The sequence below is a fragment of the Pelodiscus sinensis genome, chromosome 18 (assembly GCF_049634645.1).
Source record: "Pelodiscus sinensis isolate JC-2024 chromosome 18, ASM4963464v1, whole genome shotgun sequence".
Classification (NCBI taxonomy): Eukaryota; Metazoa; Chordata; order Testudines; family Trionychidae; genus Pelodiscus; species Pelodiscus sinensis.
Window position 1 is genome coordinate 35,412,084 of NC_134728.1, and position 26,691 is coordinate 35,438,774.

General features: G+C 47.0%; 1 protein-coding gene and 1 long non-coding RNA gene across 5 annotated transcripts in view; one reads left to right on the forward strand and one right to left on the reverse strand.

Moving 5' to 3' along the window:
• Positions 1-26,691, forward strand: part of ASIP (agouti signaling protein) — a 127,761-nt gene that overhangs the window by 79,215 nt on the left and 21,855 nt on the right. For all 4 annotated transcript variants that reach the window (XM_075901530.1, XM_006131705.4, XM_006131706.4 and 1 more), the window contains one exon: positions 19,249-19,403. In XM_075901530.1, coding sequence (XP_075757645.1) covers positions 19,250-19,403 — 154 coding nt within the window. In that variant the 5' untranslated portion in view covers position 19,249. The remainder of the gene's footprint in view (positions 1-19,248; positions 19,404-26,691) is intronic.
• The window catches only part of LOC112547216 (uncharacterized), a 31,886-nt gene continuing 26,756 nt past the window's right edge, over positions 21,562-26,691 (reverse strand). Inside the window, exon 3 of the long non-coding RNA XR_012896582.1 lies at positions 21,562-21,689. This is a non-coding gene — a long non-coding RNA (uncharacterized LOC112547216). The remainder of the gene's footprint in view (positions 21,690-26,691) is intronic.

The window sequence follows — 26,691 nt, forward strand, 5'->3', positions numbered from 1 at the left end:
GTCGGCTCGGAGACAAGGGTGAGCGCCTCGATATTGATCGTGAACGCTCCGAATGCGGTGAGCGGTGACGAGACGCACGATGAGAGTATTGTGGAGAATAGGACAGAGTGCTCCTATGACGATAATAGCGGGAGCGGGTAGGTGATCGAGGGGAACGAGAACGGTACGAGTAACGGTACGGCGATCTGGAGTAGTATGATCGGTGATAGTGAGGCGGTGTGATGGACCTTCTCGGGGATCTATAGTAGCGGCGTGCAGGAGAGTACTCGTGATAGTGGCTCCGCCGTCTTTGAGGTGAAATCGAAGGTCCAGGCGAGAAGGCTGCCCTGTCCGAACCTGGAGAAGGGGTACGAGGGTGGTGTGTTTTCCTCTGTGCCTTCGTCGGTACCGCTCTAGAAGTATGGGGGACCGGGCTATCTGGGATCGAGATAAGTGAGGCCCCATCAGAGATTTCCCCTGGAGGGCATGGTGATTGAGGCGCAGGAGGCGAGGAAGGCGGAAGCACTTCTTGTCCCGACACCTGAGGGTGTAAGGTCGTCGGATCCGGTGCCGAAACGGGAGACTGAGACGGCTGCTCCACTTCCAGCGATCGGTCGGTGCGGTGCGGTGCCGACGCGCCCTGAGGATGAGGAGTGGCTGCGTCGCTAGGCTTTGGATGGGATCTGGGTGCCGAGTGTTTCCTCGGTGCCGTGTCCGGTGCCTTAGGTTGTTGCGGCTTAGGCTTCGGTGCCTGTTTAGGCTTCGGTGCCGGGCCGGCCACCGGTGCCGTCTTAGTCGGGGCACGGTCATGCGCCGACGGTGCCGATTGCCTCGGTGCCGAGGACCGCACCGAATCCGGCTGCGGTGCCGCTCGGAGGCTCGGTGCCGCTGATGATGGTGCCGACTCCGGACGGGTTGGCGGGGCCGATGCCACAGAGAGTACAGGGCTCGGCGCCGATGTGCTACGGGCTTTGGAAGGCTTTTCCATCGCCTGTGGGTGGCCCGACGCGGCTCTCGAGTCTGCCGCACTTAGGCTCCTGGACGAAGCGGAGGCCTTTTCTTTGGTCTTGTGCGTACCCTCGGTCTCTCGCTCTGTTGACGTCGGCGGCTGAAGAGCCTTGTTGAAGAGGAGCATTTTAAGGCGCATCTCTCTGTCACGCCTCGTGCGCGCCGTTAGCTTGGCGCAATGGCCACACTTCTGAGGGATATGGCCCTCCCCTAGACAGCGAATGCAGCGGGAGTGGCCATCCGACACCGGCATAGCCTCGCCGCATGATGCGCACTTCTTGAACCCGGGAGAACCGGGCATGGTTCGCTGAGCGGGTGTAACCCCCGGGATTAAAACAGGGGGTTGAAGTAACAGGGGTGTTTTTTTTTTTTTTTTTTTTTTTTTTTTTTTTTTTTTTTTTAAACAATTAACCAATCTAACTAACTAACGATATAACACTGACTAACACTACGTTGGGAAGGGGCTAACTGGGAAACAACTGAACATATATCTGATTTTTTTAACTAAACGATTCCTCCTCAGGAGAGGAGCGTGTTCCAGATCCGTCTGCGGCCGTGGACGGTTAGGAGGAACTGGGCGGGTCGGACCGCGCGACGCAGAAAAGGCGCGAACGCCGCGGGACACACTGCGCACGCGCGGTCCTCCGGAGGGGGCTACTGCTACGAAGAAGTTTCCGGTTTGCGGCGCCGGGACGAGCCCGACACCTGTAGTGGAGCACCCACGGGGACATCACTCGAAGAAGAACATAATTTTACAGCAGATTTTGTGAGCCTTTTTAAACTCATTTGCTCATTTGCCTGTATATTTTGTTATTGTTTAATTTCTTCCTTGTGTGTATCATTTTGGGGATTTTAACTCACAGGTTGTGCAGGAGTTTCTTCATTTGGTGTCTTGTACTACACTGAGCATATTTTCAGCTGTTAACAAATAATAATCTAACTAGTCATTCGTTTTCAAACCCCCTTTTGTAGGAGAATTTGAGGTGTCTGATTGCAGTGCTTAGAATCTACGTTCTATTTCTCTGCTCTTTTCTCTATTTTTCCAGCAGGAAAAAAATATTGGTGAAAAATTGCTGAGAAAGTTATGGGTCACCCGTGCAAAATCTGTTCCCTCACAATTTATCTTGGATACATATGACACTGGGAAAAACACATATTCCACTCACCTGGGGGGGGGGAATTACTCACCCCAAAAAGTGAATGAAGAGAATTTTACAAGGCTATTCTGAAAACTTTTTTCATTTGTTCTGCCCTAATGAAGCATACTATGTGCAACATTTAGACACAGGCATAACTTTACTCTTGGAAGTTTGAGGCCAAGCACGTAACTTTTTTCCAATGTCTATGGGTTTTTGCAAGATAAGACACCATTTAGACTCAAAGTGGAAGGTTTAAACATCTGTTGTTAGAATTTAACATCTTTTATTATCTATACTGTGTGTTAAAAATGAAATCCAAAACAGACCAAAATTTAAAAACTACCACAGCTTGATAACTAAATAGCAAACATATCTCTGCGTTTGCTCTGGAAATATGAGTTTCAAATTTCTCTTTTCCTTTTAATGATTTTTTTATAGGAGAGGTTTTTTATAGCTCTTAAATGTTACTGCTAGGAACTTAGGATAATATTCTGACAATTCTGTAACATTGGCACATTCTTATGAAACATATTCTTTTCTCCATGTTTTCAGATTGTTTCAATAAATATTTATGCTAAGAAATATCAGTGAGTATATTTCACACCCAACACAAACGCATGGGATATTTATTTATTTGTATAGACATGTTAATTCTCTCATTTAGTAAGGGCCATTCTTACCATTTAGTAAAATATTTACCCTTTTATTACCCTGTCCCTAAAGCTCTTGTAGTCCAAAATCCTTGAATGGTGTTTATGTGTGTGCGCCTACTTTTCCCTTTAACATTTTAGTGCTCTGAAGTGTTCAGTTTTATATATTTCTAAGGTGCCTGTGATTGGGACGGCTAACCATGGAGGCTGCTCTGGGCACGCGAATTCCTGCTTCTACATAAAGCCCACTTGAAGTCAATCAGCTTTACTCGGAACAGATCTGAGGGCTGGGGAGTAGCCACAGTATTTGTGTGCAGGCCTGCTTTATTGGCCAGATTCTTTATGAAAATATATGGCTGGCAATATATTTATGTAATAGGTTGCACGGGAATGGTGACAAACCCTGCTTCCAGGACACGAACATAATAATCCACATTATATTAGCCAGGCTGACCTGAACCTAAAGCATTCCTGTAATCAATTAACAAGCTGCTCTACAAAGAATCTAATCCGAGGCTGAGCCTCACTGAATGGGTGCGGATTTCTTTCTTATATGTAAACTGTTTCTTAACTCCCTTTTGGTGCAATTTGGAGTAGTTTAGCTTCAGGAAAGTAGAATTTGCAGTTGAATTGAGGAAAACGGGAGCATGTGCATGGACACGCAGTAAGCTGTTCCTGACCTCGGTCCCTTCTTCTGGTCTCACTGAATGCATCTCCTCAGAGGTTAGAACTTAGGCCTTCACCTCTCCCGGGATGGAATCCCATCGTTCTCCAATTCGTAGATTAAGCTATTGTGTACTATGCACCCATCAAGATTTTTCAGGGGTTCTGGCTGTGTTCCTTACCTAAGAACATCAGAGCAGCCAATGCTACATGCTTCAGAGTGAATGAACAGAACAGGGATTCATCCCTTGTCATCCATTCCCGGTGTCTGGCAATTAGAAGGATAGGGACACCTGAAGCGTGGAGTGGCCTCCCTGCTAATAGCCATTGATGGACCTCTCTTCCATGAACTTACCTAAAGCGTTTGTGAACCCACTGATATTTTTAGCCTTCACAACTTCCCCTGCAATGAATTCAACGGATTGAGAATGTGTGGTTTGAAGAAACACTTCCTTTTTTGTGTTCTGAATCTGACTCCCTTGTTTCTGAGTTACATGAAGGGGCAAATAACACTTCCTCGTTCACTTTTTCCAAACCATCAAAATTTTACAGACTCGTTTAGTCATCTGTCAAGCTGAACAGCCCCAGTCTTTTTAAAATCTCCTCAGATGGAAGCTGTTCCAGACCCTCATCATTTTTGTTGCCCTTCTCTGTTCCTTTTCCAGTTCCAATGGATCTTTTTGGATGTGGGAATACCAGAATTTCACGCAGAACTCAAGGTGTAGGCACGCCACGGCTTTAGAGAGCTTATTGTCTTATAGTTTATCATTTTCCTAATGGTTACTAATCCTGTTAGCTTTTCTTGCTGCTGCCAGGGCCGGCCTTATGGCAGAGTGTTCTGGGCTTAGGCCCAGGGCACTGTAGCCAGGGCTCTAACTCCACATCTCCCCTTTGGCTCCTTTTTCCTGCCAGCTGGCTTTTCTCCTCTCCATTCCCTCTGTTTCCCCAGGCCCATATGCAGGGATGTGCGATGGGCATGAACGCACCACCCCATAGACCCCTAGTCAGCATGAGGAGGCTCCACACCTGCCTGCCTGATGGTCTGCAGCTCTCCTCCCTCCCCCCAAAGCTTAAGATAAGCCAACTCCAGCTACGTATGTTACATAAATGGAGAGATTTGGGAGCAACCCAGGCCTGCCTATTACTCCGGGTTCTGGCCCAGGGACAAGGGTCTCATGTATAGGGAGGTAGGGGAGCAGAAACACACACACACCCTGAGTTTAAACCCCCTGGATTTCATACTTGAGATCCGCTTAAAGCTGCATGCCCTGACTCCAGAGGCAGTTCTAAAATACAATAGAGTTTGAGCTGCTCGCAGCTTTGGTTTGGGAGTTTGTTATAAAAAGAGGGAGGCAGGTGATTAAGAATAACAAAAGTCTGGGCATTCCAGTAACTGAAGGATCATCAGATCATCGTGAAAGCATTGCCAGGTACTCCACTTAAAAAATAGGGGGAAAAGAGTAGGAATGAGTGTTGTCCTGCTGGGATCCCTGTGTTAAACTTATAACTGTTCCTCAGAAAGGGAACAAGACGGATTTATCCAAAACCAACTGCAAAGAGTTAGAAAGGGATTTCAGAAAACTGGGTGATTGGGCAACCCAAAGGCAGATGGAATTCAGTGCTGATAAGTGCGAGGTAATGCACATAGCAAAATATAATCCTGACTATAGATACAAAATAGCTGTGACCACTCAAGAAAGAGATCTTAGAATTATTGTGAATAGTTCCCTGAAAACATCCACTCAATATGCAGTAGCAGTCCAAAAACTAAAAACAGCTAACAGAATATTGAGAATCATTAGGAAAGGAATAGATAAGATAACAAAATACCACATTGCCTCTACAGCAGGGTTGCCCAACCTATGGGTTGGGACCCAAATATGGGTTGCCATTACATTTCAAAAGGGTCGCCAAGCGTCTCCCCAGGTGGTTCTGCCCTCCCTCCTCCCCCCATTTTTGAATTGCCTTAGGTCACCAAGTCTTTGTGAATTGTCAAAATGGATCCCCATCTGTAAAAGGTTGGGAACTGCTACTCTACAGAAAGTCATTGTATGCCCACATCTTGAATTCTGTATGCAGATCTGGTCACCCCATTTAAAAGAAGATATATTGGATTTGGAAAAGGTACAGAAAGGGCAACAGAAATTATTAGAGGCAGGGAATAGCTTCCATATGAGGAGAGATTAACAGGACTGGGACTTTTCAGCTTGGAAAAGTAATGACTAAAGGGATATGTTAGATGTCTAGAAAATCATGAATGGTGCGGAAAAATAGAATACGGAAATGTTATTTATTCCTTCACTAACATAACAAAAGAAGCTGATTCAATTAAATGTATAGGCAGCAAATTTTAAACAAACAAACTATTTTTTCACAATCAACATGTGGAACTCTTTATCAGGAGATGGTGGGAAAGACGAAGTTATAACAGAGTTGCAATAAGAACAAAATAAGATCAAGAGGGACAGATCCATCAATGGCTACTACGCAGAATGGGCAGGGATGGTGTCCCCAGCTGGGGATGGATCATGATGATTGCCTAATCTGTTTATTCCTTCTGAGGCATCTGGCATTGGCCACTGTTAGAAGACAGGATACAGGGCTAGAAGGACCATTGGTCTGACCCAGTATGGCCGTTCTTATGTTCTTATATAGAGCTGAAATTTATCTGCCCGCTGCTGAAACCCACTAGACCCCACTCCCCATCCAGAGCTGAGCTAGAGCCCGAGAGTCCTGGCGGGGTCCCTCTCCCTTCCCAGAGTTAGTAACAACATCAGAATAGACATTAACATTTTAAGGCCAACCAGTGTCCCTTAAGTGACTTGCCACAGGATGTCAGAATACGTTAGTGTCAGAGCTGAGCTGGTCTAATATGTATCTCATTTTCTTTCTTTTATGTAGAATTGAGAGAGAGTGCTCCTGTCAGCTAATTGCTAAGTGGTCTGCCAAAAAATAACCCCTCCCCCCCAGGAAAATCTGAGATGGTGCCCCTGCCCAGGGACCCTAAGGCAGTAGCAACAGACAGGTTTGATTTGACTTGCAGCTCTTTCTCTGGGCCACTTCCTCAACAACCTTTCCAAGTGCCTTCCCCCAGTACCTGCTAGCCATTCCTCAGCTCACCCACTCACAGCTCTTTCTGTACTGCACTTCCTCCTTCCAGGCCGTCACGCCTCATCTTCCCCCTCTCCTTAGCAGGGGCGGGGGGAAGCTTTTAAAGTAGCCCCACCGGCTTTCATTGGCTGCCGGCGTTTAATTAGCTTGCTCATTCAGGCAAGTCATTAAGTAGCCCCAGGCGTCATGGAAGCAGTCTCTGGTTTAGGAGTTTATTCAGGGTAGAGAAAGCTATTTATTCAGCCCCCGTATACCTGCCTTCCATTATAGTGTGGCTGCCTGCTGGTTTGGGTCTGTCACCATTGATATAAGGAATCAATTAAACAAAAGTGGGATGACTTTTCATATCATTTTAAAGACTTTTTATCTTTTTAAAAAATGCCAAGGATAGATTAGGAAATTCACACATCGTTAGGAAAATGACAAAAGTCTTGCTTGAGTCTCCAAAACCCAAGAAACAGGACGAAATCCGACATGCATTCTCCTTTTTAGGGCCAATGGCAGAGAGCCTAGAACGCAGTTAGGGGCTTGAAAAAGCCTGGGCAATCCTACACCAATGTCATTGTCAGCGGAAATTGAGGCTTTGCACTCTAGCACAGCGGTTCTCAAGCTTTTTGGCCTCCGGAGCCCTTTACATGCGTAAAAATGTATGCGGCACCCCACTGGTCCACTGCTCTAGTACTTTGCATCTAGGTTCAGAGACCCTACAGGAAAAATTATGTCGGCCAGGAAGAAGAAACACAAGGACTTCTCAAGGGCAGAATCTCTCCAGGCAGGGGGCTGAGCCAGAGCCCTGCCTCACCCTGACACAATGCAGTGGCAATACTCCATCTACACCCCAGGCTTTCAGAAGCCCTGTGCCTGCTTTACCATGGTCCTGCTGAAGTGGTGGGCTTGGCGCTGCCCCGTGATGGGCACCGTGCTGTAGGTATGGTGGGCCCTAACAAAGCAAGGCACATGGCACCCTGATGGGCTGGCACACCTGGGTCACTAGGTGCCACTCTGGCAGCCTAAAACAACATGAAAAGGGCTGGAAACTGATATTTCTCCCTCCCAGTCAGCATGTTTCTGGCCTACTCAGCCCCTGTCCTCAGTAGCAGGAGCAGCAATGCTGCCAGGGACAGGGGCCAAGCGAGCCAGAGCCCCTCCCCTTTGTCATGCTTGGTCTCTTTCCAAGAATCATCCCAGCCAGTCCCTCTCAGGCCAGAGCATTTGTTTGAATCCCTGACCATCTTGACTAATAGGCATGGACAGATCTAACGTCCATGAACTTACCTATTTTTTTTAACCCATTTATATTTTTGGCCTTCACAAAAGTATTTGCCCAGGCAATGAGTTGCACAGGCTGTGTGTTATGTAAAGTAGTTCCTATTGCTTGTTTTAAACCTGCTGATTTGCAATTTCTTCTGGTGACTTAAGTTATACATATTTGTGTTAAATGAAGTGGTAAATAACACTTTCCTAGTCACTTGCTTGTCGCCAGTCATGATTTTATAGACTTCTATCCAATAGATAGAACGTAAGGAAACTGTTCCAACCCTCTATTTTTTCCCATTCTAATACATGTTTTTTTAAGACAAGGTGACCAGAACTGCACACAGATATGGGCACACCATACATTTCTATAACATCCTTATGATAGTGTCTCATAATATGTCCCTTTCCTAATTGTTCCTCATATTGTTTGCTTTTTTTTTTTTATAGCTGCACATTGAGAACTATTAGTGAATCCCAAATCTCTTTCTTGAGTGGTAACAGCTAATTTAGAACCCATCATTTTGTATGTATAAATTAAATTATGTTTTCCAATGTGGAATACCTTGCATTTACCAGCATTGAAATCTGCCATTTCACTTCACAGTTTTGTGAGCTCTCAAACTCTTTGCAGTCTGATTTGGACTTACCTGTAATTGTATATCATCTGCAAATCTTGCCACCTCACTGCTTACCCTTTTTTTTTCCAAATCATTTATGAATATTGAACAGCACTGGTCCCAGTATGGATCCTTTGTGGACCCATGGATTTCAAAATACAGCCATCATTATGAGCAGGGCTTGACAAACGGCAGCGAAAACTGCTCGCCAGCCCCGTACTGCGCATGCGCATGAACGGGGCGCGCGGCTGACATCTACTCGCCACAGGCAAGTAGATTGTATAGTTTGTTGAGCCCTGATTATGAGTATGTAGTGATCAAAATACTGCATAGCTTTCTATCATAAATCTTCATTTGTACTTACTCCTTTACTAGGGGTACATCTACACGGCAGCATTATTTCAGAATAACTGATGCTAGTCCAAATTAACAGTGTGTGTCCACACAACAAGCCTGTATTTTGAAATAATGGTGAGCTGGAGGGCTTCTTACTCCAACTCCTGTAACCCTCATTTTACAAGAAGTAAGGGAAGTTGAAGGAAGAGTGTTCTCCCTTCAACCTTCGGCTGTGTACACAAAGCCGAATTAAACTACTTCAGCTTCATCTACACAATTGACGTTGCTGAAGTTGCATAGCTTAATTTGACTTAAGCCCTGCTGTGTAGATGTACCCTAGGATAGAAGTTCCAGAAGTGATTGGGTAGATTGCTGGGGATTCTTGGACCAGACAGAGACACAAATACTATCTAACATTCCAAAGCAATTCAGATTTAGAAGACATGTCATTCTCTGGGAGGTACATCAGGAAAAAGTGGCAACGGTTAATTCCAACAACGAAGACCTCTTATCCTTTCCCAAACTTAAAAAGGACATATTGAAGAGAAAGTCATCCTGGCATACTAAAGGTGGCACCGTTAATTCTGTCAATAAAGACATTTTATCCTTTCCCAAACCTTATATTGGTTCTTTGAAGAAATTATTTTGGCATATCAAAAATAGCTACACCTAATCACTGTCTTAAATCTGTTCCAAAATCATGTCATTATATCCTTTGATAATAAACACAAAGAACTAAATCTGCCATAGGAAAATGATACTAGATTGTTAGAAAAATATGTTCTGTGGATGAGGGAACACAATGTTAGACACAGACAATTTTAAAAGTCACTACAAATGATTTTGCCATAGGGGTGGGGCATTTCTCAGAGATCCACTGTAAGAATTTCTATTTTTCACTAGCCTTTTTGAAATAACTAGGGATCTTTTAAGAACTTAACATTGGAACAGAACTTCTGGCAAAGGTCAAAATACAACATAATAAAGCACATTAATAAAATCTAGGAAATAAGATACATTTGAGGTTGCTAATTGCAAAGAAAGAACTTCATTACCATTTGGGTATCATTTGACACATGCAAGCTAAGGTTACATAGCCAGTTTGGACTTGAAGTTTAACATGCAGTTCACCCACAGAGAACATTAAATAGAAATGTTCTCAATTAACAACAGTCAACCTTAATTCTGTCCCTGCATCCAAAGACTTTCAATAACTACATGTTCAAAATGACCATGCTTTGTATTTAAATTATGACATTCCCCCAGTGACTTCATCAGCTTGCGGTGTCATTGACAGAGCTAGGTGATATTTTTGGCCAAAACATTTTTTTAGCAAATTCTGCAAGTCTGAAATGTATGTGTGTCTGTTCGGCCAAAATGTCAAGAATTAAAATGAGACATTTCATTTCTTCCACCTGAAATTACTTTTGGCTTCAAAATTTCCTTTAATTTTATCATTTTAAAATTGAAAAGTATTTTTTAAAAGAGTCAAAACTGAAATAAAATATTTTGATTTTATCAAAAGTAGTAATTTTACATAGTCTGAAACAAAAAAAATGATGCTTTGTTTTACTGAAAATTTCTTTTTTTTTTCCTTCATTTCCACTGGAACCCTCTACTAATTTTTGCTGAGTTTTTGAAATTGCCAATTAACTGAAAAATGTGTTTTACCCACAGCTCTACTTATTGAACTAGACACTGAAACAGTACAGAAAACAACAATTTTTACCTCTACACAGAATTTTATCCATCATGTATTTTCACTTAAAATTGTACAGACAAACTTTAGTACCTCAGATACCTAGATCTAAGGATAAATAGTCATGCAAAGGTTGTAGAAAAATCTGGACTTCCACAGGCTCTGTGCAACCCATAAAATCAATATATTTTAACAAATCAACAGTACCTGGAACGTTTGTTCGTTTAGCTGTTATATTTTTCCATAACACTTTGGCATATGTAAATAGCAATCTTATCCTACTTTTCCAGTTTGGAGAGTAAAGTAATTCCCCAAACCAGAAAAACATAAGCTGAAAAAACAACGAATAGTCTGGTAGCACTTTAAAAACTAACAACACATGTAGACGGTATCATGAGTTTCGTGGGCACAGCCCACTTCTTCAGATGACCTGTTTATCCTGTACAGACTAAGTGGGCTACCCCCTGAAGCTTTTGGAAAAACATAATTAGAGACAAAGCTACTGAATAAACATTGAGTCAGTATCATTGTTAAGCTGGATCGTAATATTGTGACCATTAAACTGAAGCAGAAGCTATTCCTCATCACTATCACATTCGCTAGGACAGAATAAATAGTAGACAGCAGTACCAGAGGCGGCCAGAGGTGGAATTGCCAGGCCCCAGGGCAGTTGCCTCCTTTTGCCCCCTGGTGGCAGGCCTGCCACTATGCAAAGATAGGTCTACAAAGCAAGAGAGACCTTGCTGGTGGAAGGACTGGAATACAGGTGTTTAGCTGTATGGCTGAGGGTGGAATGTTCCCTCTGAAGTTTTGTCCTGTGAAGTTTTGCCAGCAAGTCATAAAAGTTGAGTTCAATTCTGGTAGCACCGAAGATAACTATATTGGTTCCTTAAAAACACATAGATGGAAGGGAAGCATTAAGAGAGTACAGCATCTCTACATAAGGTTTCTATTCTGAGGCAGGTTAGAACACTTCTAGTGGTATTTTATGTCATCACAGCAACTATAAATATGACAAAAGGGGTCTCGCCTGAAAAGCATCATGTCCATCTAATAACTCTGGAAAGCTCTTTCCAGTTTTTTACTGCACACATTTTCTTGAAGCAAAAAGCCATCAGCCTAGAAGCAGACTCCAGTGGTAACATGAACTGTCAGAAGTAACATACTGTAACAATTGTACAACAAAATCTATAGGAAGCATTCCACTCTAAAGTCCAACAATAAGCATTTTTCCAAGTCTGAGATGGTTCTGTGACTTCAATGTGTTTCAGTAGAAAAACGTTTACCACACTAAAATAGTTGGTGTGTATTCTGACACGTATCTAACTCTGCAGCTATTTGATTGCCAACTTACAGGAGAATATACAGCATGATCAGGGCTCACTGAGCTGCAGCGAGCCCCGCTCGCCAGCCGCGCTGTCTGATGTTCTGCGCATGCACAGATCGCCGGAACCTGGCTCTTCTGGGTTGTAATCTACTCGCCACAGGCGCATGGCCACAGGCGAGTAGATTACAAAGATTGTCGAGCCATGAGTATGATTTAATGTCATACTTCCAACATTTTACCCTATGAGGCTATGTCTAGACCGCAAGCTTCTTTCGGAAGAAGCTTTTCCTGAAGAGATCTTCCAGAAAAACTTTTTTCGAAAGAGAGCATCCACACTGCAAAAGCACAATGAAAAAGCAATGTACTTTCAAAAGATGGTGTCCACATAGATTGGACGCTATCTCGCATTTACGTTGTGATTAGTATGGGCAGAGTGGCCACCAATGGCACCTGTGTTATTTCCTGGAGGCCTCTTCTTTCAAAAGAACTCCCTCTTCTGTGTCCACACATGAGGCTTCTTCCTCATAGAAGAGGTTTACTGCAGTCAGAAAGACTCCTTCGTTCTTTCAACTTTCTGTTGAAAGAATGCAATGGCCATGTGGACGTAAGTATAGTTTTTCAGGAAAAATGGCTGGGTTTTTTTTGAAAAACACCAGTGTAGACATACCCAGAAAGTACTGAACATAGAAATAGTCACAAATTTTCCATAACCACCTTGTAGCATAAGGAAATCAATTAGCATTACTCCTTTACTGGGCTATCAGATGATCATCCAAGTAACTTTTTGCAGTCCTCACCCTGGGGGTGCATGAAAGCAGAGGGAAGCATGAATTGTAAAGGAGTGTCTGAACTGGCAGAGGGAAGGGAGTGCTGATGGTCGTCATGCCCAGAGCTGACTGGAATATTTTATTATTGGTTCAGTTTTATTTTGATTGGCTATATTCTGCTTTGTGCACCTGCTTTGCTTTGGATGTAGCTTGTTTCAATTTTTTTACAAAGTTCCAGGTGTTTGGAGGAGGGGGTGGTTTGGCTTCCCTATTTTATTATCAGTCACTTAAACTGAGTTTGAGGAAACTAATTCCCATCAGCGGTGCCCACTACTTCCTGCTGCTGACCAGTCCTTTGGTTAATCCAACATTCTTCATGCAAATGAAATAGTTTTGGGTAGTAATAGAGGGGTCACTCTGTTAGTCTGTATCTGCAAAAACAATGAGGAGTCCTGTGGCACTTTGGAGACTAACAGCTTTCTTAGGGCATAATCTTTCATGGGTAAAACCCACTTCATCAAGTGAATCGAATCCATCTGATGACGTGGATTTTACCCACGAAAGCTTATGCCCTAATAAATCTGTTAATCTCCAAGGTCTGGTCTACACTAAAGGCCCTAAGATATGCAATTCCAGGTACATTAATTATGTAGCTGGAGTCAAAGCATCTTAAATCACATTTTGGTGCTGTCCACACACTGGGAGGTTGACAAGAATACGACTTCCCTTACTCCTCGTGAGGAGCTGGACTACTGGCACCCATGGGAACACCCATTCAGTTTGAATTAGTGGGTCTTCATTAGCCCCATTAATTCGAACCCGGGAAGATCAACTGCGGCAGCATTGAGCTCCATAATGCACACAATCCCTAAGTGCCACAGGATTCCTCATTGGATACTATTGACTTCCTTGGAAGACTATTGTGTGGTTCCTTTCCAGATTGTCTGGGGAAACACTGTCTCTTCTTCCTCCAACAGCTCCTCGCTTGCAGACCACTCCATGGCCACATCTAGCAGTCAGTGAGGGCCGGTCTCCACTTAAAATGCTCCTAGTAGTGCTGCTGTAGCACTTCAGCATAGAAACTACCTATGCAAATGGCAGGGAGATAATCCAATTCCCAGAAAGGATGGGTCAACAGAAAAATTCTTCCATTGACCTAATGCTATCTACCCAGGCTGTGAGCTCTGTTCAGAGCTGTGGATTTTTCACACTCCTGCCCAATGTAGTTAAATTGACCTAATTTTCTAGAATAGACCAGTCCTGACTCTGGTCTTACCCAGCGCCCCATGCAAATGCTCCAAAGAAGCCATTTTCCTTTCTATTCTTATTCTGTTGCCAGTAGCCTTGACTTCACCGTTCAAATCAATAGTTCTTGCCGACAGAGTAAAAGGAACTAAGGCCAGGTCTACACTAGACTGGCAGCTCAGCTTAAGATCTACATAGCTGGAGTTGTGTAATACGTAGCTGGAGTTGGCTTCCCTTAAGCCAAGCCTTGTGGTGTTCCCACAGCGGGAGGCCAATGGAAGCAAACACTCCCAATGGCTTCCCCTGCTCATCACAAAAGGAGGACCGGAGGTTGGGAGGAGCGTCCTCTGAGTTTGATTTAGTGAGTCTTATCTAGACTCATCAAATCAAATGCCAGAAAATCAGTCATGGCAGTGGCGATCTTCCTTTTAGTGTGGACAAGGCCTTAAAGTAAAAAACTTTGTGAAAAGAACTTCCAGAGCCAAATGGTCAATCCCTTGTATTCAAGTGTTTGTCTTTACACTTCAACCTCAGCTGGAAGCTGTTCTCTGAACCCCTCCATTTCTGCTCTGAACCCCATCCATTTCTGCTCTGAACCCCCTCCATTTCTGCTGTGAACCCCTCCATTTCTGCTCTGAACCCCATCCATTTCTGCTCTGAACCCCATCCATTTCTGCTCTGAACCCCATCCATTTCTGCTTTATCCTTTTTGAGACGGGGTGCGCAGGCATGAGCACAGTGTTCCTGCTGAGGGCATGCCGTTTGTTTAATAACATTTTCATACTATTCTCTCTTAGTGCAGCTAAACGTTTTGTTTGTCTTTTTCATTCCCACTGCACATTCTTCTTAGCGTATACACCAGGAGCCTCACGTGGCGCAGGGCCAGGATTCATCACGGAATCTGGTCCATGACTAGGATCATTAGGTCCCCTGCCCAAGCCCGACTTTTATCAGGCAGTGGGCAGAGGGCTAGGATGCGAGGGAAGGGGATGCAGGCACTTATCTTGGGCTACAGGATTTGGAGTGTGGAAGGGACTCTGAGCTGAGCCTGGGGCAGGGAGTTGAGGTGCAGGCTGTGGGAGGAGGTTTGGGTGCAGAGAGGGATTCAGGGCTAGGATGGGGTTTGGGGTGCTGGAAGGGTTCAGGACTGGGGCTCAGGATGCGGGTTCCAGTTGGGCACCACTTACCACGAGTGGCTTCTGGATGGTGGCACAGCGGTGCTAAGACAGGCTCATCTCTACCCTGGCCCTGCACCACTCAGAAGCAGCCAGAAAACTCTCTTCATCCTTGTCCCCCCTCTGCTCTGTGGGGTTGGGAGGAGGAGAAGGGCACCCAGATATCATCATCCCCTCTTCTTCCCATGCCTTGCACAGGAAGCTCCTGGGGTGTGGGAGGAAGTTCCAAGACCAAGGGCAGGAGCAGCATGGCGGTGCTGAGAGGGGCAGATGAAGTGCTGGCACTTGATAGCTTCCTGGCCAAACCAGTGAGGATCTCCCGTCAGAGGCTTCAAGGTCTACCAATAGATGCCCATCTACTGGTTGGTGACCACTGCTCTATACACATGACAATTCCAGTTAGGGCAAGTCCCCAGTAAAAGTTCATTTGCTCTTCAGAGACGATAACCTTTGAAGGGTATTTTGTCATCAAATTCTCTTCAGCGGACATCCAAACTCTTCCAGTTTTTAACCATATGCTAAATACCATCTTCCATCTCCACTAAATAAATAGCATAATAATATTACACTCAGGGTATGTCTACACTACCCCGCTAGTTCGAACTAGCGGGGTAATGTATGCATACCGCACTTGCTAATGAAGCCCGGGATTTGAATTTCCCGGGCTTCATTAGCATAAGCGGGGAGCCGCCATTTTTAAATCCCCGCTGCTTCGAACCCCGTGTAGCGCGGCTACACGGGGCTCGAACTAGGTAGTTCGGACTAGGGTCCTATTCCGAACTACCGGTACTCCTGGTGAAACGAGGTGTACCGGTAGTTCGGAATAGGCACCCTAGTCCGAACTACCTAGTTCGAGCCCCGTGTAGCCGCGCTACACGGGGTTCGAAGCAGCGGGGATTTAAAAATGGCGGCTCCCCACTTATGCTAATGAAGCCCGGGAAATTCAAATCCCGGGCTTCATTAGCAAGTGCGGTATGCATACATTACCCTCCTAGTTCGAACTAGGAGGGTAGTGTAGACATACCCTCAGAGACTGAGGGCCACAAAGCCCTCCCTGCACAGTGGAGGACTTGGCCTCTTTATATTCATAATTCATGTTTTCTGTGCACAAAACAATCTGATTTAAAACAAATGATTTGAGATGAAATTAAGGGCTCTGCACAGGCCCCTCTTGCATGAATATTTTTCAAGTCTTCTAATGCTGCTACTAAGCGACTTGGCACTGTACAAGAGTGTATTTTAAAGACAGGCCAAGCGCTTTGGCACAAGAAACACTGTTCTGGATGTCTCCCAAGGTAGATTCTGTCAGATGAGTCAAAGGAAAGTGCAGTGCACACTCGGTAAACTTAACTACGGTCGACATAATGAGGAACCCTTTTTTCCTCCTTTGAACCCCAGTGTCTTCCTCCTTTGTCCCCATACTGATGTGATCAATTGCGCTTACTGAAAAGCGAATCCCGAGAAAAGACTGCTAGTCTTTTGGTTCCTTTACATTTTGTGCAGGTGGACACAGCCCAATGAATTCCCAGTTGGCCATGCCTCCAGAGTGGGACTCCAATTGCTCTGACATACCACCCAGCTGATACATATTAAAAGTAAAACCAGCCCTCAACCTCACTAGGACCAGCTGCCCAAACAAAGGAATGTCAAAGCTGCTAGAGGAATGACCTGGGGGAGGGCGGGGTGAAAACATGAATCCAGACTGTGGCAAAGTTGGAGAGGGTGAGGCATGCCTTTCAGCTGAGTCATGAAGTAGAAGCCCTAAACATTTGTGGTTGATTAATATCCTAGTGAGCCTTTTGCAGCAGTAGGAGGTGCTAGACTAGACTTAGTTGTGGCTAAATTCCACTGGATTATAACTATACAGGGCATGAATTTCCCATCGCACTTCCAATTAGCCAAACTATTGTTCATTTCCTGGTGTAGAGTTGCTGCATGATCTTGAGAAGCTGCATCACTTCACCCCCAAGATGGCAGCATTTTGGGAGTAAATTAAGTGATTCCCATGTGGCTGCAAGAGGAAAGGTGCTGAATAGAACCATAGAAACAAAGGGCTAGAAGGGATCTCAATGGTCATCTAGTCCAGTCGCCAACTGTGAGGCTGAACAAGTCTACAACTGATGTCAGTTATATATGATCTAAATTTCAGGCATAATAACAGACTCCGGTCACGACTGGCCAGGACCAAACTTAGAATCTCAGGGTTGGAAGAGACCTCAGGAGTCATTGAATCCAACTCCCTGCCCAAAGCAGGACCGGCCCCAACTCAATCATCCCAGCCAGGGCCTTGTCAAGCCAGGACTTAAAAACCTCTAGGGATAGAGATTCCACCCCCTCCCACCAGGGAACCCATCCCAGTGCTTCACCACCCTCCTAGGTATGGTCCTTACACTAGGGAATAAGATACACAACTTCAGCTAAGTTAACTGCATAGTTTAAATCAAAGTATCTTAACTCAAATTTTAACGCCATCCACACTGCAGAAAGTCCACTCTCCCTTAGACTTCCCTTACTCCTCTTAGAAGCAGGACTACCAGTTCTCCTGGATTGAATTAGCATGTCTTCACTAGATCCGCTAATTTGAACCCCAGAGGATCAACTGTGGCTGCTTCAATCTTATCTATAATATAGACATGGATCTAGTGAAATATGAAACACTTGGGACCTCTAGAGCTGTATGAGCCTTTTTAAGAAAGGGAAAAGACAATGCAAGAAACTACAGGCCTGTAATTTGACCTCAATTGTATGGAAGGTCTTGGAACCAATTTTGAATGAGAAGGAGATAAGGACAGAGATCAACAGTAACTGGAATAAAATACAATGGGGTTTTACAAATGGTAGATTGTGCCAGATGTGATTTTTTTTTTAAACAAAGGAAGTGCAGTAAATCTAATCTATAGGGATTTCAGTAAAGCATTTGATCCAGCTCCACATGGAAATGATGGGGATTAATCTGAGAACTGAAAGGAGAGCAGGCACTTGTTAAAAGGGAAACTACAGTGGATCACACTGTCAGGCTGGAGGAGTTATCGCGTTCCTCAGGGATGTGCCTTGAGCCCAATCTAATTTAATATTTTTATTGCTGACTTTGTCACAAAAGGAGTGCTAATAAATTGTGTAGATGACACAAAGTTGGGAGGGATTGCCTATCTATTGCCTGGCAAGGAGGACTGGAGCATCATACAAGACGACCTAGATAATCTTGGAAACTGGAGAAACAGAAATGGGATGAAATGTAGTTGTGCAAAGTCAGGCATTTAGGGACTGTCACAGGGCCCAGCACTGCTCTCCCAAGGTGCTTTATCTGGGAACTGGTCCTGCACCTTCGCTGGTCAGCACCTAACTTACTACTCTCTGCTGAGCAGCTTCTTTTATGCGGGGCTGCCTCAGCAAGCTGCACCCTGACTGGCTCCTTAAAAGCCTCTCCCTCATTGGCCAGAGCTCTGCACAAGCTCCTTCCAGCCTGCAATAACCCTGTACAGCCAGTGGGGGGCAGTCATCCCACCACAAGGATTAACAAAAAGAATTTTTGCTAATAACTGAGGACTTACCACTTGGAATGACAGAAGAGGAGAAAGAGCTGCATGTTCTGGTTGATCACAGGACTACTATGAGCCACCAATTGGATGCAGCTATTAAAAAGGTTAATGCAGTTCTAGGATGCATCAGAAATGTTAGTAACTCTGGACAACACATTATGCTTGTTCTTTCAAAAGTTTACAAGCGAACATTGACTTAATACAGCTTTGAAACTTGGCTATGCAGAAGAAAAAAGCTGCTTTCCTTTATTTTGTGGACTATATTTAATGTTGAAGTTCTGGGGTTTTCCTGTCACTTGCATCCTACCCTAGGTATGTCTCTACTAGTGGCAAAGCATTACAAATACATGAAGTGATCCATGCTCAAGTCCAAACAATAAGCCTGTTTTCCAAGTCTGAGATTCTGCTGTGAATGTATTGTATTTCAATGGAAAAAAGTCTTTTGCAACTCCAAAACTATCGCCACAGTTAGAAATTTTGTTTGGGCTCTGACGTGCCTAATTTTGCAATGGTTATGGGACTGCAAGTTCTTTACAGGACATACAACATGATGATTTAACTTAACATATCCAAACACTTTACTCCAGGAAGGTATTAGCACAGGAATACTATGAAATTGAAGGCTATTTTGCCTGTGAAGCTGTGTCACTCTAGTAAGCCATTTTAAATGCTTCCCCCAACCCATCTTTGCTTACATCATTTGTGACTGATATTGCACAATTGATTTTCTCCCCAGGATGGAAGATAAGAGCCTCTTCCTCGCTTTATTTCTCTGCTGCATTTTGCTTTCAACTACCTATTCGCACTTGGCCTTTGAGGAGCACAGAGACACCAATCTGGCAACCAGCAACAGAATGAAACTCCCAGATCTTCCACCCATCTCTATCGTAGGTTAGTAAAGTGCCATTTGGTGGCAAGCTGAAGTGCTTTGCAGAAAGCCGCGTGGTGATAAATCAAGAGGGTGCATGCTGACATCTGACTACAGTGGAGCTCTCTCATCCTGCCTAAACATATCCCCCCACATGTGTTGGATTTCTGACAAGGAAATGCTGCAAAGCAGGGGTGGGCAGGAGAGCCTCCGCGGGCCGGATGTGGCCCTCAAAGCACGTTGATCTGGTCTGCGGCTGCCCTGCTGCCCCCTCGCCCCCAAGCCAATCGAACTGGGGACAGGGGAGCATGCAAATTCCCCCCCCCCCCATCAGGGGCACACAGTGCCTAGAGCATGGCCACCAGCCAGTCGATCGGGATCTACGGGGAGATCTTGGAGCCTCTGACAGGTGATCCTGGCTGCTTTGGCCAAGAGGCTATTGTCAAGTGTAGCACTTCAACTGCCCCTCCCGGCACTGCTGCACATCTCCTGCCCTCTCCCTTGGAGCTGTCCCCTGGGGAGCCTCCTGCAGTACAGAGCAGGGAAGGGAGAGGAGGGTGCTGATGTCAGGGTGCCCCCTCCCACCCTGTATCCTATCCCCACAGAATGGGGGAGGGGGCACAACAGGACTTGGGATGGAGGGAGTTTGCTGGCTGCTTTTGAGAGTGGTGCAGGGCCAGGGCAGTGGTGAGCCTGCCTTAGCCCCACTGCACCACTGCCCAGGAGCCACCTGAGGTCAGCAGTGTCCAGCTGGAGCCAGCTCCGATCCCCTGTCCCAGTCATGAACCTCCTCCTACATCCCAAGCCCCTGCTAGCACTCAGCCCCCAGACCCAAACTCCCTTACAGAGCCAGTACCTTGAACCCAGGGGTAGATATACAGCAGGGTGAGCAGGGCGGCCACCCCGGGCCCCGTGCTTCAAAAAGCCCCGCTCATGCGCCCTGGCGCCACCGCGCATGTGCCATGGCAAAGGGGGTCCTGCAAGATCATCCTGCCCTGGGCCTTGCAAAACGGTCATCTGCCCCTGCTTGAACCCTCTCCTGCCCCCCCCAACCACCTGCCCCAGGCTCAGCTCGGAGCCCCCCCACACTCCAAATCCCTGAGCCCAAGACCAGAGCCTGTGCCCCAACCCACTGCCCCTGCCTGGTTAAAGGGAGGTAGAACAGGGGAGGACGGAGTGAGCAGGGGCAGGGCCTCCGAGAAGTGGGGGAAGGAAGTGGGCAAAAGTGTGAGGTTTGAGGTAGATCTTACATTGCACTTAAATTCAAAGAGTGATCTTGTGCTTAAAAAGGTTGGAGACCACTGGGAGTGAACTGCCAGCTATTCTGAACAGCTGGTGGTTCTATCTGGGGGGCAGGGGCAAAGACTTCACGTGCTTCCCCTCATACTCCTATGCCAGTCAAGAATTCTCCTGGCCCCACCCCTTCCACCTGTCACCTCGCCATTTCCAGGGCAGCCTCGGGCCACCTCAAAAATTTGTGAAATGGCCCCTCCCTTTGAAACTTATTGCCCACCCCAGCTGTAAAGTGCTGCATCTCAGACCAGCCATGATGTCACAGCTTAGGCAGGTACCTCAGCGTATATCAATGGGACACATCTTACATTCTCTTTATCCCATGGTCACTTGCACTGCCGCTGTCTGTCATGGGGAATTTTATTTTGATTTTAATTTTTTAAACCAAATTTTAAAACTTCCACTAATGCAGAAGTTATTGTTTTGCTTTTATTTCTATTCGCTGTTGAGAGAAAGATGCAGGGGGATGAATGCTTTAGGGCCAGATCTTTCACCAGAGACAATGGGAGTTTTGCTATTCTACCTTGGTACTAATATCATGGCTACTACAATAATAACTGCCTGCCCCACAGTCCTTCATGGATCAAGATCCTGACAACACACCTGAGAGGTTGAAAGGCACATACAGGCTCTATTTTTAGATGGGAAACAATGGCACAGAGGTCTATACTAAACCAAAAGGACTGCCTAAGATGCACAACTACAGCCACGTAAATAATATAGCCGGAGATGAATTTCTTCATTGCAGGAGGTCGATGGGAGAAACTCTCCTGTCAGCTTCCCTTACTCCTCAAGGCTGCGAGGAGTACTGAGTCGATGGCTGTGCCATCAGCATTTGATTTAGTGAGTCCTTACTAACCCCACTAAATTAAACACCAGAAGATCGACTTCCGCAGCATTGATCCTCCATTTAATATAGACATGGCTGATGAGCTCAAGATGGCTGCCTGGCAGAACCCAGATCTCCCTTCTGCTCTTCCCTGATCTTTCCTCAGTTGATAGCAGTGGGGACAGAACTGAAAGATCAAATGGAGAAACAGAAACAGAGAAGCAGAAAATGAATAATTCAAGAGAAAACAGATTTTTAGACATACAATAGATCTTGCCAGGAAGGGGGGCTTGCCCACTCTTAAAAGTTCCACAGCATGGCTGCACCCCCCTAGCACCTATGTGGCTGGGGGGGGGGGAGAATGTGTCTCTTCACCATTGGTAACACCTTGCAAGATGTGATAGCCACGTCAACAGAAGAATTCGGTCACTCTAAAGCACTCAGTTTGGCTTACAACACTGCTCAGCAGGTGGATTTTTCACTTCCCTGACTGACGTAGTTAAACCAACCCGATTTTCTACTGTGCACTAGATCAAGGTCCACAAAAACTAGCTTGGTGGGGACAGCTATTTGGGTAGCTCTCAGCTAACATCTTTCCACACAAAGGTGGTGAAGGGGTGTGTAGTCTACTTTAAAGATCTGTACTGAATGGCATTTCTAATAGCAACAGAGTCTTAAAAGCCTGTTCTCAGGTGGCTATGCCTCTCAAAGGTCTTCCACGGCCACACGGACATCTGCCCCATCTCCACAGCCACAGTGTAACACAGTGTGACTCACCAGCAAGGGCACTGCTGGTCACTCCAGGAATTAGCCTTGTGGCTGGTGTGTCACACACTGTTACTTATTCACCACCACTTAGGGTTAGGACCCACATTCCTCCCAGACCATGGCATCCTCTTTGACTACTGTCCTACCACAGTGCCCCCACACTCTGGTGTCCTCCCCCTCCAGGAACCCTCAGCCTCCCATGCCCACCTTGCCTCAGTGACCTGACCTACTGTCAGTCTTCATCTAGCCCCGTACCTCAGGGACAAGCTACAGTCTGACATGGCCACTCAGCATTGGCAAGGGGGTGTGGACCTGCTGCCTTTGCCTACCCTGGCTGTCTCCCTACAGCCCTGATACCTAAGGTCTTGCTTCAGGCCTTGCTTCCAGCTCTGCTGGCCTTTCCTCAGCCATGCTCTAGCTACATCCCTAGTACCCTCAGGCCGTGCAGCCTGGGAGTGAAATCAGGCCAGAGTTGCCCTGCCCAGCCCAGCCCAGCCCAGCCCAGCTTTGCATCTGGCTTCCCTAGCAGCCAGGTCCCTCCTGCTCCACAGCCTAACCAAGAGTGAGTCTGTATACCCACTTCAGGAGCCCTTATTTATGTAGCCCCAGCTGGGCCTCGTTGGCTGCTATTTGATGCAGCTGCTGGCTCCACAGCTCTTAGCCCTGTCCCAGAGCTGGGTTTTAGCCCTTAAAGGGCCAGTGCAGGGCAGACTCCCCCTCACACATAGTCATTAGAAGATGAGGGGCCAGATTCTCTGTTGCCCTACACCTGGAAGAATTTCCCAAGGGATGTGCTGGATTCCTCATCGCTGGCCATTTTCAAATCAGGATTTTGTGTTTGACTAGACGCTCTGCTCTGGGACATGTCCTGGAGCAGGCCTCTGGCCTGTGCTATCCAGTGAGTCAGGCTAGATGGTCACAGTGGCCCTTCAGTCTCTGATTCTATTAGCCTGGTGTAGCCATAACACCACAGTGAGTGCAGAAGGGGTGCAGATCTCGCCCATTATTGTTTAATAGCCCTTGTCACTCACTGAGCACCAGTCTACATTGCTACACAGGGTGCTGGTTAGTGCAGAATTGGGCTGCTCACATCAGGATGGAGGCACATTGGGCAGGCAGGGTCTGAGTGGCTCATCCTGCTGCTGTGCTCTACAGAGGAGTAAGTATGTGCCAATTGATACAGGAAAGGGCAGGGAGACTGGAGCTCAAGATACTGAGCTGGTCTGTCGCTGCTACTGGCTCCCTCTGTGACCATGAGCAAGTCCCTTAACCTCACCACTTCCCTGTCTGGAAAATGGGATTCATAATGCCCACTTCAGGAGGTATGTTGTGACCCCTAAAGATAATCATTGGAGAGCTGCACATTTCATTGCCCATGGAGCCTGAGCTCTGTGTTATCCCAACTCTTTAAGCAGAAATGGAAGCCTGCTGGAGCAGGCTGCATGGCTGGCATTAGAATCGAAAGAGCCAATTGGGGAGTTCTAGGGTGGGGAAGCAAGAGGAAGAATGGCTGGAGTGGTTGGAGAATGCTCCCAGAGGGCAGGGGCAGGGGCAAGGGGCCAGTCTGGGATGACCAGGCCAGAGGGGCGGGGCAGGGGGCACGTAGGTTACCTCTCAGGTGACTTTAGCAAAAGTGTGTGTGACCAAGCTGTGGTCTGTGATATGTGTGAGCAACAGCAGAGGGCGCCGGAGAATTTTCTCTGCCTGCAGCACTTAGCCAGTCTATCAGCTGCTCAATGAAAGGCGCTAACGCTGTAGGCACTGATATGCATTAGTAGTTGAGTTATGCAAATGCATTAATCAAATAGAATGCACCGTTCCCAGGGCTCTCACCCTCACCAGTTCCCATGTCACATCATTTACATACAAAACATCCACTGTAAAGGAATCTGGAAAGACACCATGGAAAGGTGTCACCTGCCCATGACTAGCTGCTCCCCCTGAGTCTCTCATTTTGCAGGTCACAGCTGCATTAGTCTGTGAGATGAGATGAGATGCGATTCCCATCATCTGCGTTGTTTCTATGCTTGGAGTATTCATCACCCTTTCCCAGCTGGAATACCGACATCACCCATCCGACCCAGAATACACCTCAGCGTGTTTATCTCTGGAGAGAGCTTGGATTATAGTCTAGTTTGGGGGGGAATTTCCCCAAACATCAGCTGGTTCTAATACCCAGTGTCGGTGTTCACAAATGAAGCTTCTGCCCTTAATAACTTAGTCTCACTTTTCTCAAACAAGCCGTGTGACTTCTGGTTGGGTACACACAGAGCAGAATGGTACAACTCCTTACCCATTATTTATGCTCTCCACTATACAGCACAACTCCACAGTCCTTAGCTCTGTGCTCATGTCAGCTTGCATGTAAACACACACAGAAAATATGGAACAACATTCCATTGAAATCACTGGACAGCCCGACATCACGGTAGGAGGTAGTTGAAACATCAAGGCAAATTATTTAAAATTATCCTCTGGCAATAAATCTCAGAGGAGAAGCCGTGTTGATCTGTATCTGCAAAAGAAATGATGAGCCCTGTGGCACCTTAAAGACTAAGGGTGTGTCTACACTACAAAGTTAATTCGAACTAACAGATGTCCACCACGGGAGGGATGTTGTGCTCTGCGAGGTCGAGATGGGTGAGGAGGCATCTAAATCGGGCTTTCAGTCTCCCGAAGGCCCCCTCTATCATGATGCGGGCCCTGGTCAGCCTCGCATTGAAGGCCTGGCGAGAGGGGTTGAGGTGCCCCGTGTAGGGCTTCATCAGCCAGGGCTGTAGGAGGTAGGCCGCATCCCCCACCAGGCACACGGGCATGTCCACGTCCCCGACCCTGATGTGGCGGTCAGGGAAGAAGGTCCCAGCTTGCAGCCTCTGGCACATGGAGGAGTTCCGGTACACCCGTGCGTCATGTGCCTTGCCGGACCAGCCCACATTAATGTCCGTGAACTGTCCCCGGTGGTCACACATGGCCTGCAGGAGGACGGAGAAGTACCCTTTGCGGTTCACATACTGGGAGGCCTGGTGTTCCAGGGCACAGATGGGGATGTGTGTCTCGTCGATGCCCCCCCCTCCCCACAGTTGAGGAAGCCAAAGGTGCCGAACCCCCAGATGACGGCGTCCGGGTCGGCGAGGCGGACCACCCTGCGGAGCAGCACCCGGTTGATGGCCTTGACCACCTGCGGAGAGACACAGCAAAGCGCCAATCAGTGGGGCGCCCGGGTGGCTGGGAGTGTTCGTGCCCTGGCAGTGCCCCACGCCCCACTCCTGGAAGCAACCCCCCCAGGCGGCGTGTAGTACGGCCGGGAGGGACCGGCCCCTCCGGTGCGGGGCACTTTCACCTCCTCCCCTCCATCCCCCCGTTTTCCCTGGGGCGGCCCATCCCTTCCTTGCAGCACTCCTCGCACCCCGCCCAGTGGCCAGTGAGTGCCGTACCTGCATAAGCACTGCTCCGACGGTGGATCTCCCCATGCCGAACTGGTTCCCGATGGAGAGCTTCCAGAGGGCGATGGCCACCCACTTCTGAAGGGGGATGGCGGGCCTCGTGCGAGTGTCCCTTCTGCGCAGAGCAGGGGCGAGCCACTCGCAGAGCTCCAGGAAGGTGTCCCTCCTCATCCTGAAGTTCTGGGTCCACTGTTGGTCTCCCCAGCGCTCCAGGACAATGCGGTCCCACCAGTCGCTGCTGATGTCCAGACGCCAGATGCGGCAGGGCACGCTGGCGCCCGGGCGCCGCCGCAGCTGCTCCATGGCCCCCAGGGCGGCCAGGCGGAGAGGCAGGGGGCTGACGTGCACCAGGTGGTGCCAGGCAGCCTCCAGCCATTACTAGCAGGCTTGCAGCAGCAAGTCCAGAAACTGCCCCATAAAGTGCAGGGTAAGCTCTGGCTCCATGTTGCCACCTGCGGCAGCGTCGCCGAAGGGAAGCACCAACACAGACGGGCGCAGACAAAAATGCTTTGCTGTCCCTCGGCGAGGTTGGCAAGCAAGCGGAAAAGCTGAGAACCGGCTGTCCAGGGGGTGTCCCTTTAAGCACGAGCCTCAGATAGCCTCAGACAGTAGCCACAGAAAGCAACCACTGACCTGATGCCCTGCCAGAACCGGTTTCAGCCGCCCTTAAGTGCTCCCCAGCGTCCAATCAGTGTGGACGCGCTAGTTCGAATTAGCAAAACGCATACATGGAGCATACATGGGGCAACTTGAGAATTTAGCTTGTCTGTCATTCAGGCTTCTATCCACTAGATGGCTCTCGTAAGATCATAGAACACTAGACCTGGAAGGAACCTCCAGAGGCATGTAAATGAGGCAAATCGAAAGTGCAAATGAAGCGCGGCTTTAAATATCCTGCAAACCTAATTCTTTTGCAAATAACCTGTAAACCTAATTTTTTCAGGTATAAGGGTTCTTTTGAAAAAGGTTTTTTTTTCC